Here is a 12,035-nt window from a genome sequence, read left to right as displayed (position 1 = left end):
CACTCGGCTGGCCCACCTTCCTCTTTCTTGAGGACGGTTGAAACACAGTCTTAAGAATGATCTGCCTATACTAGAAGGATCATTTTCTGAATATTTAATTTTGTTCAAGTAGGATACCACCTATATTGCAGTGGCCCAGGGTTCAAGGAGCTCTGACTTCTGACCTCCCAGTTTCAACAGGCTGGGGCCTCGCAGCTAAATTCATCTTGGGAGAAACTCACCCTAGATAAACTGGCATTTATAGGTGATTTTAAATCACCTAGATAAAATGCCTAGGTGAACTGGCATCAGTTTCTCAAATACAATGAGACTGACTAGATATCAGAAAGCAAAATAAACGTTTTGTAACCAATATGGAACCTCTTTGGGAAAGGAAATTGCTCAGGTTTTCGTTTGGTGGGTAAATAGGAATAGATCAGGAAGTTGATGACAGTGATCCAGGGGATGGATGGGACTTTATCTCCCATAGGCCTATTGTCTCCCATGGGCCCCTCCCCACCTCTGTGGGACAGTTCCTCCTGCTGCAGACCCCAGCCCAGGCCTCAGACTCTGCAGAGAACCCTACAGCAGGCCTACAGCTTTTGACAGGAGGGGGCCATAGAAGAGAGAACTCTGGAATAAAAATAATGGGAGAAAACCTTAGCTGAGAACCTCTGGGGTCTGCATAAACCAGGTTTTTGAAATGATAAGCAACTCACATGGAAAAGGAAACCTGGAAACTAATGGATACAAGTTTTTCTACACAGGTGCCCTGTATTACGGTAGCAAAATTGCTCCAAGTTCACTCCCATCTTGGGTCAGCCCTTCACCAACGCCAAAGACCCCAATGCCTGCCATTGGAGCGCCTGTGATTGAGACCACTCCTCCTCCCCATGTGATGAGAGGTAAGAAAACTTTGACATGGCTTTCACATCCCAGATTCAATTGGGTCATAATCTGTGGAGGGAGCACTTACATACATTAATAAAATTGCTGTGTCCTGGTAAAATAGGCGACTTTTACAGGCATCGTTGCCTTCCATTGAAAGAAGATAACTCCATGTATTAGTCAGCTTGGGCCACCATAAAAAAATACCATAGACTGAAAGGCTTAAACAACAGAAATTTATTTCTCACAGTTCTGGAAGCTGAAGTCCAAGATCAAGGTGCTGGCATGGTAGATTTCTTTTTTTTTCCCCTGGAGGTGGCCGACATCTTCCTGTGAGTTCCCACGACCGCTGAAGAGAGAGAGAGAGAGAGAGAGAGAGAGAGAGAGAGAGAGAGAGAGAGAGAGAGAGAGAGAGAGCTGTCTGGTGTCTCTTCTTATAAGGACACTAATCCCAACATTTGGGACCCACTCTCATGAACTGATCTAACGGTTTATTACCTCCCAAAGGTAGCCACCTATAAAATGGGGATAACACCTCCCCTGCAAGGTGGTTATAAGGCAAGATCTTGGTTCCTAGTAGAAGCTCAATAAATGCTGGCTAGTCTTATGCCTATGGACCCCAGGCCCTTAGGAATCTATGAAGTTAGTCACGGGAGCATTCAATCTATTTCACCCTAATCAAAATTTAAGGCTGCACAGACCAACTTAAACATGATGTTTCATTTCTGTTGCCTAGAATAATATCAACTCAATATGGCAGCACTGATTCATTGTTGCTTATCAGAAGGTTTGATCAGTGGGACCTGAGTTAATTAAAATGGCAAAACTAATTGTTATCTCTAATAAAAATAATTCTTTCAAACAAAATGTTTCAAAACACCATATTTGTGTGGAGGAAAGAAGAGGATAGCATAATAAAATGATTTTTTAATTTTAAAAAAAAAGAAGTTGGGAACCTTTGTTCTGTGTTTTAATGATGCCCTCTAGTGCCCAGCTCCAACACAAAATCAACTAACCAGGTATTTATTGAATACACACCATGTGTATCAAGTATTTATTTAATACACAGCATGTTGGTGGTGTGAAGGGTGCAAAGAAATACAAGATTTTGTTCCTGCTGTGGATTAGTTTATCCTTGATTTCAAGCTTCAAAACACATACTTGAAAATGAACAAGCATATCAGAGTGGTTGGGAGAACGGACTTGTAGCCAGACAGCTTGGCTGTGAGTCATAGCCCTGGCACGTACCAACTGTGTGATGTGACCTCGGGCAGGTCACCTGTGCTCTGCAAGGATACGGTGAGAATGAGCTGACTTAATGTTTGTAAGGAGCTTTGTGATAATATCTAGAGAGTAGTAACCTCTCAAATGAGGGTCAAATCATGTCACATTTATTCTCAAAACTGTTTAATAGTTACCCAACAGAATAGAGGTCCATTCTTTAGCATGGTGTTCCACGGTCTCCATCACCTACAGTTTTACATTGTTTTACAGTTTTACATCTGTTTTACAGTTTTACATCTTTTCTACATTGTTCAAGAACCTATCCTCTAGTCACACTGAGGTGCTTTCTAAACAAATCATCGACTTTTCTACCTCTGTTCCTCATTTTGTCCACTCAGAATAAAATCTCTCTCTCTGTCTTCTGTGTTGTAGTCTTCTTCTCTTCTCCTACCTTTAAGACTCAAAAGTTCAAAACCCAACTCCTTCATAAGGCCTTTCTCAACTTGCCTAGGTGGAGTCAATCATCCTTGGCACTCTATTCTCAGAGCATTGTGCTTAGGCCATTGTTGTATCATTTACCTTATTCTAGCTTACATTAGTGGTTATGTCTGCCTCCATGAAAGAAAAAATAAAGTTCTAACTGTTAAAGGAAAAACTATTTGTGACATTTGCGAAAACATGGTAAGGAAGACTTTTATTCAAGGGCCAATGGGCTTAGGGACCACTGTAGTGGGGTTTTGCAGTGGGGGAGAGAGATTGGACTCAACTCCAAATATAGCATGGGAAAGTGGGCGTTTATAGACAAGGAGCAGGGTTAGGGTCAGGATGAAAGATTTCTACAAGGAAACATCAACAGAAGGGGGTTCAGGCCAAACCGCCCTAACAGGATTCTTGCTGAAGGCAGGCCAGGTGATCAGATACCACCTGGGGCATGGCGGGGGTGGGGGGGATGGGGGTAGAAGGGGGACCTGATCAGATATCAAGGGTGACTAGGTATGGAGGGTGGGGTTTCTGGCTAAACTGACTTGGCAGGATTCTTGCTTAAATGAAACAATGCAGAGACTAACACGGAAGTCCAAAAGTTGAAGCCTACTTGAAAAGTTCAGGAGAGTCTGAGTAGAGTTTGGTCCAGGAGAAACTCTCTGTCACTCCTTCATTAAATTGTTACTTTTTTGAAGGCACATGCCATGACTTATTTAGAGCTGCACCAAATGTGGCTTAATTCAGTGTTTTGTACATTTTTTTTTCTCACTAAATATTTGTTAGATGGTTAAACCAATCAACAAGTAAGATCAGCCAGAATAATGGTGTCCAGTAACAAAGAGGTACTTTCTTGGCAGCAACTTGATCCTTCTTTGCTCTTGGAATTGATTAATATTAATCTTTATGCCAACAAATAATATTTTGTCTCCTTTATTTTTATGTACTATGTATGGCTCCTTAATAAAATACACATCTTTTTACCTATCTATACACACATTCACTGTACATACATTTATCCATATGTAGTATATATGTATTTGTGTGTGTGTGTGTGTTTGTGTGTGTGTGTATACAGAGGGTGCCAAAAAAATGTATACACATTTTAAGAAAGGAAAAAACTGTGTCAATATTATGCTGATGGTGGGCTGGCCGAGTGGCTCATTGGTTAAGAGTTGGCTTGGGAGCGCAAGCTCTGAGCAGCAGGGCCACCGGTTCAGATCCCACATGGGCCAGTGACACTCACCCTCTACAGCTAAGATGGTGAACAACAGCTTGACTTGGAGCTGGGCTGTCATGAGTCGCCGGCAACTGTGTAGGCTGCAGAGGGGCTGCAGTGGGCTGCCATAAGTTATCGTGAGGGACCGGTAGCTGGCGAGAGCTACCGTGAGTCACCGTGAGTGGCTGTCCAAGGGCAGCAACCAATCTGCCTCATCCAGGAAGAGCACAATGATCACAATACCAACATGGGCCAGTGAAGCGACATCCTCCACAACTAGACTGAAGAACAAAAGGACAGCAACTTGTCTGTTACCCTTCCCCCAATTCCCCAGCACTGTTCCCATCCCCTAACTCCCCAATAAAAAATTTTTTGAAATCTTAAAAAAAATAAAAAATAAAATAAAATAATAAAGTAAAGATGCTCAGGAATAGAATAATTTTCAAAATTATCTTCCCTTCTACGACTTTTTTTCATTTTCTTTGTATATTTTACAGTTGAAAATGACCCACACTTCATCATTTACCTACCAAAAAGCCAAGAGAATATTTGCTTCAATATTGACTCAGAACCTGGAAAAATCCTCAACCTTGTATCGGATCCAGAATCAGGTAAAATTAAAACATATTATATTTGAATTAGGGGATTAGATCATTGTCATGCTTCACTGTCACTACCTGGGGTTTCTTTCTTTCTCACCTCAATAGAAGCCCTGTATTTTCTAAACTCCAATAATTAGTAAGAAATAAATTATAAATATATTCTGAAGTGTTTGAACTATTACAGATAAAATACTCGTACTCAGTATGAACTAGCAAATCTTGTAATATAATGAAACTATAATAAAGCATAGTTATAATGTGAGCATTATAAAGGAAAAAGTATTATGTAAATCCTAAAGCAAAATAGCAATAACTTCCTCATATTGTCAACTTTTATAAATTTGAATTACAGTACCCACACATGAAAAAAGAAGGTGGTACATGAGAAAAAAAACAAAAAACCAAACCCTTTTTTTTCTGTAGGCATTTTGGTCAATGGACAGCTCGTTGGTGCCAAGAAACCCAAGAATGAAAAACTAAGCACCTATTTTGGAAAACTGGGATTTTATTTCCAACATGAAGACATGAAAATAGAAATCAGCACTGAGACCATCACCATGAGCAGGGATTCTCGTACATCCATCTTGTCGTGGTCTGACACAGCTCAGGTCCTTAGTCAGAGGCAAGCGTTCATTACATCTGCACGTGGGCCTGCCCTTGACACGTTACGTAAATCAATCCAGACATCTGTGACATAAACACATCCCTTAAAATAATAATTTTAAATATGAAGAAGTTGAGGTTCAAAAAAATTTTTGTTACCCACTCTTCTGTTCCTGGCAGCAGAAAGCATGTGTTCTGGTCACCGACTGCCCCAGTGCTAGCCTACTGCTCAGCATGTAGTAGGTAGTCAGTAAATACGTGTTGGGTAAGTGAATGAGTCCATCAACTGAAATCCACGGCCGACTCTGTGTCAGATATGCCCAGAAATACTGTGATTGTGTCTTATGAGTAATCTCTTCCCATTAGTATCTGCTAATTGTTTAAACAAACATATGCATTGACAGCATTTCAGACCTGGGAGTTCAAACAGCATTCTGTGGCCAAAACGTGGTAAAGGTCTTAGAAAACTAGTGGGATTGTGCTGGGAGGAACGGAGCATGCATGTTAGGGGTGAGAGGAACGACTTTCTAAAAAGAGTCTGTTCTGGAATCATTTCCTCCATTTCAACTTTCCCACTAGGGTGCTTGTCTCGGTGAAGAGAGAGAAGACAGTGACGATCACACTCGATAAGGAGATGTCCTTCTCTGTGTTACTTCATCGCGTCTGGAAGAAGCATCCGACCAACGTAGACTTTCTGGGGATCTACATTCCCCCCACAAACAAGTTTTCAACTAACGCACATGGACTGATAGGTAAAGTCTCAGTCAACCACCTGACAAGTGTGGAGCCATGCCGGGTCTTGAACCACTTTGGGTGACAGTGGTTAGAACTTGGGAAAGTGACAGGGGTGAACTGAAAACCACAGGGTCTTAATTTATAAAGGCGACTGAGTGACGACCCAAAGAGGTCAGTGCCATTGGAAGAGACATGAGCTGTCACTCACTGTTTCCCCTAGAAACAAGAGGTCTGGCTGGCCATGCAGGGGCCACATGAGGAAGGCCAGATTTAGGTCAGGAAGCTGAAGCAGGAACAAGCAGTAGGTTCAGACCAGGGCCATTATTGGGGAATCCGTGGGAAGACAAGACACAGCAGGGTAGTTTAGGGTTGGTTGTTGAGTGGCTCCCACGGGCTTTGGGCTAGAGGGTGGTCTCCAGTTGCCTGGCACCTGGAATGATTTCTTCTGGTTTGTACAGGCTATAGGGATCTGGCTCTGGGTTGGTTAGCTGCATATCAGGACATGCTCCTGGCGGAGTACTTTGTTATCTCTCAGAATTGGCTTGCCCAAGGCGGGGCAGTCTCTCCACGAGTGACAGGTTTTTTAAGATGTCAAAACATCATAATATATAGAAAATAAACAACCTGATTACTACAACCCAATAGAGCAGTGCGGTGACTCAGTAATGCTATAGCTGGGACCTTTACTCCTCCAGACAAGGTTTTCCCAGAACCAGGATTTCATCATCACAAACTGGGCACGTTCAGAGAAGGGACAGATGAATTTTAAGTTTTATGCTGAAGATTTTTTTTCCAACTGTAGAGAAGTGGGCTGGCTAGGAAGTCTGTGATAACAAGCAGGGCATCTAGGTAAACTTTCTTTTTAGAGACTAGTTCTGATTTAAGCACATGATGTCACAAAGCTGTTTCTATGATTTGAGCTATGCTCCCAGGTGCTGACCTTCACCCCCTGCCATCAGGACATTTGATTTTATTTCTGGTTCGGTAGATCAGCCTCATATATAAAGTGACCATGGGGTGAGCAGCACAGGTTTGCTCTCAGGAGAACCCATCTATCCCGTTGCTGTGCCCTTTTCCTCTCAATGTCTTTCTACCCCAGAAATTCTGGAGGGAGGGCCAAATGGTAGGTTGGATCAAACGACCAGCCTGTCTTTTTATTTACCCTTGGTTACGTGTAAACCCCTATCTGAACTTTGTCTCACTAGGCCAGTTCATGCATGAGCCAAAGATACGTATCTTCAATGAACGACCAGGAAAGGACCCCGAGAAGCCAGAGGCAAGCATGGAGGTGAAAGGACAAAATTTGGTTGTCACCAGGTAAGCCGTGGAAGCATATGACAGTAACAGAGAGAACTCCTGCTAGGATTGGACTCACACAGCAAAACAGAAGAGTAAGAAAACTCCTTTTTGAAAGCATGACCTATGTCAAACCAAAGAATTCATTAGGAATGGACACATGTATAACATTTGCATAAGGACACCACAGATAGTCCATCTGAAATGAAACGATGTCTACATACATATGTACCATAGAATCTAAGATTAATTAATCTATTGTTCTCACCTTCAAACACTGGAAGCCCTGTGGTCGCAAGTTGGATAATTGAAAAAGCTGATCAGAGGAGGAAATCACAAAAATTGCTATGTACCATAGTGCTAGACAAAAAATATGTATTTTTATATTAACGCTAGAGCCTTCCTTTTAAGTATAAATCTACTGAGTGTCTTTTTGTGTAGCTTTTCTTACACAAACTGTATCCATATGCCATTTTGAAGTGAGAACTTAGATACCTGTGAAGCATTCTGTGTAAAATTCTTATAGTTTTAATTTTTCTCAGCCTGTTAGTTCTCACCAATGCCTAATGCAGTATCATTTTAAAGCATTTTCTGCCCTTTCAGAGTTTTCACAAAGCCACCAACTTTGCTTTATTAGAAATGACCCTCTGCCCACAGATGTCACTGGCTTCCATGTACTTAATTAAGCCATAAAATTACAATAGTAATTAAACCATAAAATTACAATAAGTACCACCACAAAAATAGATTCGTGAACTAAAACAATGGGCTCTTAATAAGAATACCACCCACTGGCATTGGTTTTCTAGAGATCAGTGAGTTAGCGGTGGGCTTCGGTAAGCACGTTTTAGGGAAGAAATGGTGAGCACAGTTAATAGTAATAATGTTATCTGAGGTTAGTACACACGCATCTACTAGACTGTAATGACAAAAGATAAATGCTGAGCCTCACTTTTGTCTACAGCAAGCCCCTCGTGATGCATAACTGAAACCCAGTTGACCTGTGGGCCATGCACAGTTACATATATTGTAAAGCTCATGAATGGCAATATGCCATATAACTTTTCAAATCATTGGTGTCTTTGTCCTTCAAATGAAAGACATGGATTTCTCTGCTGGCATGCCCTTACAGAAAGAATACATTCATAAAATGAAAGTGACAGGCGTCTCAGATTCATGCTGCAGGTAACATGTGAGGTCAGCTCACAACACTTCAGAGTTTTGTTCCCTCCTTCTTTCTCAGTTAATTTGCACTCTTTACCTTGCTGGAAAAGTCCATATTGGTCAGTCTCTAAGGACCCACTGCTTCTTCTGTCCTTGCAACACCAAGCCCCCCACTCTGATATTTCCTATGATATGGGGAGCAAGGGTGGGTGGGGTGGGCCGATGTGGTGCTAGAAGGGGTGCAAAGAACAGCAAGGGGGAGAGTGTGTGCTTTGGAGAGAGGCAGGCCGGCACGCCTTGTTCTGCGCCCTAACCATACGTGCTGTTTTCCTTGCAGAGGCCTCCAGAAAGACTACCGAACAGATACAGTGTTGGGAACAGACGTTCCCTGTTGGTTTGTGCACAACAGCGGAAAAGGTTTCATCGATGGACACTACAAGAATTACTTTGTGCCTCAGCTCTATAGCTTCCTCAAATGGCCTTAAAGGTTTTTAGTTTTGGAATTTATATGTATAAACATACATTTCCCCCTGCCACTTTTGTAGTCATTCCTCAGTTTGAATAATTTTTAAAACAAACCAGTTATCATGGATGTTTATAAAGCCTGTTAACACATTATCAAGAAAATAAATGCTTTGCAAAGAAGCTTTAGGATTTTGTTGCATTTTCAGTTCTAAAGTGTGTTAATCTGTTGGCATAGACTTGCCAGGGTACCTGTGAAGGCCCAATACACTTAACCAAGATTCCCTCCAGCGTGTTGGCCTTGGAGACATGTTTTAGTCCATGAGGTCTGCATAAGTCAGGGGCTCTCCAGAGAAAGAGAACCAATAAGACATATGTATATACAAGGTTGGACAATTAATTATGTGAACTCATCCTAGAAAAAGTGCTACATACCTCATTGCTGAATATCACTACGATGATATTCACTAAGGTGACTTCAGAGCACTCCCCTTGGGAAGCTATGCACTGATGCCAGTGCCTAGTTCACCCTTCAAAGCAATTTTGGAACTCTTTTTCTGGAATGGCCATTAGAGAGCTGTCGTCATATTACCCTTGATGTCCTGAATGTCATCAAAATGTCTTCCTTTCAATATTTCCTTTATCATTGGGTAAGAAAGAAATCATTGGGGTGCCTGATCTCGTCTGATCGCGGAAGCTAAGAAGTCATTGGGGGCCAGATCAGGTGACTAGGGAGGGTGTTCCAATACAGTTATTTGTTTACTGGCTAAAAACTCCCTCACAGACAGTGCCAGGTGAGCTGGTGCATTGTCATGATGCAAGAGCCATGAATTGTTGGCGAAAAGTTCAGGTTGTCTAACTTTCTCATGCAGCCTTGTCAGCACTTCCAAATAGTAAATTTGGTTAACTGTTTGTCCAGTTGGTACAAATTCATAATGAATAATCCCTCTGATATCAAAAAAGGTTAGCAACATCATTGCAACAAGTTCATGAACTTAATTATCAGACCTCTTATATGCAGGGTGGACAGATGGTGCAGGAGACCCAGGGAGAGATGTTCTAATTCAAAGGCCATTAGGCAGGAATAACCAATATTGCAGATGAAGTCCAAAGGCAGTCACTTGGGGGAGGGTCAGTTTTTTGTTCTAGTCAGGCCTTCACCTGATTGGATGAGGCCCACCCACACTGAGGAGGGCAATCTGCTTTACTAAGTCTACCTTTTTAAATGTAGATTTCATCCAAAACATCCCGTAGACACATCCAGTATAATGTTTGACCAACTCCAGGCCCACCCCCTCAGCTCCCAGCCCATCTAAGTTGACACAAAATAAGCCATCAAAAGGTCTTAGTTGACCAGCTACCCATTCTCCAAATAAAATATAATACAATTGGGTAGATGTCTTCTGATTAAATTATAATCCTGTAACAACCCTTCCTTCTTGACATTATTCTAAGATCACCTTGGCGATTTTGTTGCTCCCAAATTCTTCACATATTTTAAAATTGCTCAGGATATTACCTTGGATGGTTTATGGCACACAGTATTAACGTTACTATGAACTCTGAGTCAGTGCCAAATGCTCTGGAAGCCCCTCCGTGACGCACAAATTTCATAGATCTTGGACACCAAGACTTCCTCAGTGCTCCCTGTAGACCTTCGATTTTGTTTATAGTTAAGTGATTCCCAAGAGTAAGGCCACTTCATTATAAACCTTATATGATTAGATTTATTTCAAAATAAATTAACAAGTAAATTATGTCCTAACAAAAGGTTAATGACATTTATAAGGCAAAATGAACAAGTTTAAAGTGAAATCGGAAGACTGACTTTATTATGTCTGCATGAGATTTTGGTGATACGTCCAAGTCTTACCCATTGTCATTCTGTGCGTTCCTTTGTTTATAACTTTCTTTTAAAAGTCAATTCCTATAAGGGACATATTTTCAAAGGTAAAGTGATAAAATTACACTTAAAAAAATTTTAAGGGCCGGCCGAGTGGCGCGATGGTTAAGAACTGGCTTGGGATGCCAGAAGGCCCCGGTTCAGATTCCACATATGGAGGGCCAGTGACACTGCCCTCCACAGCTAAGATGCTGAACAGCTCAACCTGGAGCTGGGCTGCCCTGAGTCATTGGCAACAGCGTGGGCTGCAGCCCTTGTGGCAGTGGGTTGCCATGGGCTACCGTGTGTAGCCAGCAGCCAGCGTGAGCGGCCAGCAGCCGCCGTGAGCGGCCATCCAGAAGCCGGCAAATGATCTTCCTCACCTGGGAAGAGCGCAATGATGGTGCCAACTTGGGCCAGTGAAGCAACGTCCTCCACAACTAGACTGAAGAACAAAACGACAGTAACTTGTCTGTTCCCCTTCCCCAATTCCCCAGCACTGTTCCCATCCCCCTCAATTCCCCAATTAAAAAAAAATCTTTAAAAAAATATTTTAAGGTACATTTTTATGAAATTTTCTCTCCATAATTTGATAAAAATCATTTTTCATTTTAGAAAGTAGAGAAAATTCCCTCTTCTTGGAATGCCCAACCCACATTTGAAAAAGTGAGTGATTATCTTTTGACCTAATTGTGAAATATTAAATAAATATGATTATTTCTATAATCTAATCTCAGTGCTGAAGAAGTGGCATTGCCTTTTAGCTTTATTCTTCTATAAAAATTGGTCACCTATGATACCTTTTTTAAAAAATGTAACTTTTTTCCATTTCCTATTTCAAAAACACTAATCTTAAAATGCTAATATTCAACACAAACTTCAAGAGTGGGTTCTTGTAATTGTTACTTGGTAAAAATTTTAACTTTAAAACTTCTCCTTTAGATGAGTTTGAGTCCTAGTATTTTTTATGTGCTGTTTTTAGAATAATGATGAATATGTTGGGGTACATATTTACATGCAGGATATTGAGCATTAGAGTCCTGTCAAAAGGACTAGATTTAAAATCAAATCCATGTTCTTCAAATTATCAATATTTTAATTAACAGCTAGTGTTTTGAAATTCATTGCCTGTAAAATAATCTTGTTAATACTGTTCACCAGGAGTTATTTTAGTACCTACTGGTATGAGGTCTTAAGCAAATCATTCTACATGCTTTAAAAGGTTCACTTAATACCACAAACAGTAGCATCTTTTCTTCAGCCTTATCCCAATCGGAAGTGACTCCAAAGACAGTGAAGACCCAGCCCTGATAGGCTGCTCACACTTTGAGTCCCACTGCATGTGTAGCGAGGGTCTGCTCCTTTTCAGTTACATAAACTAAAAATTTCTTTTTTTTTTCCCTTGTTCATAAGCAAATGTGAGGTTGAGTTTCCTGTCTTCTGCATCCCTAAATAATGTGTGGCTCTACTTATTTAAAAAATGTAGGGCCGGCCGAGTGGC

The 12,035-nt window shown here is 41.2% G+C and overlaps 1 protein-coding gene across 1 annotated transcript in view; it reads left to right on the top strand.

Moving 5' to 3' along the window:
- ITIH2 (inter-alpha-trypsin inhibitor heavy chain 2) overlaps positions 1 to 8,835 on the top strand; it is a 35,268-nt gene extending 26,433 nt beyond the window's left edge. The window contains exons 16-21 of the mRNA XM_019644522.1: positions 747 to 884; positions 4,288 to 4,401; positions 4,816 to 5,014; positions 5,575 to 5,747; positions 6,936 to 7,047; positions 8,528 to 8,835. Coding sequence (XP_019500067.1) covers positions 747 to 884; positions 4,288 to 4,401; positions 4,816 to 5,014; positions 5,575 to 5,747; positions 6,936 to 7,047; positions 8,528 to 8,675 — 884 coding nt within the window. The 3' untranslated portion in view covers positions 8,676 to 8,835. The remainder of the gene's footprint in view (positions 1 to 746; positions 885 to 4,287; positions 4,402 to 4,815; positions 5,015 to 5,574; positions 5,748 to 6,935; positions 7,048 to 8,527) is intronic.
- The last annotated feature ends 3,200 nt before the right edge of the window (positions 8,836 to 12,035 follow it).

The sequence above is a fragment of the Hipposideros armiger genome, unplaced genomic scaffold (genome assembly GCF_001890085.2).
Source record: "Hipposideros armiger isolate ML-2016 unplaced genomic scaffold, ASM189008v1 scaffold_88, whole genome shotgun sequence".
Lineage (NCBI taxonomy): Eukaryota > Metazoa > Chordata > Mammalia > Chiroptera > Hipposideridae > Hipposideros > Hipposideros armiger.
Note: the sequence above shows the minus strand (reverse complement) of the source record. Positions and strands in the feature narration are given on the sequence as shown.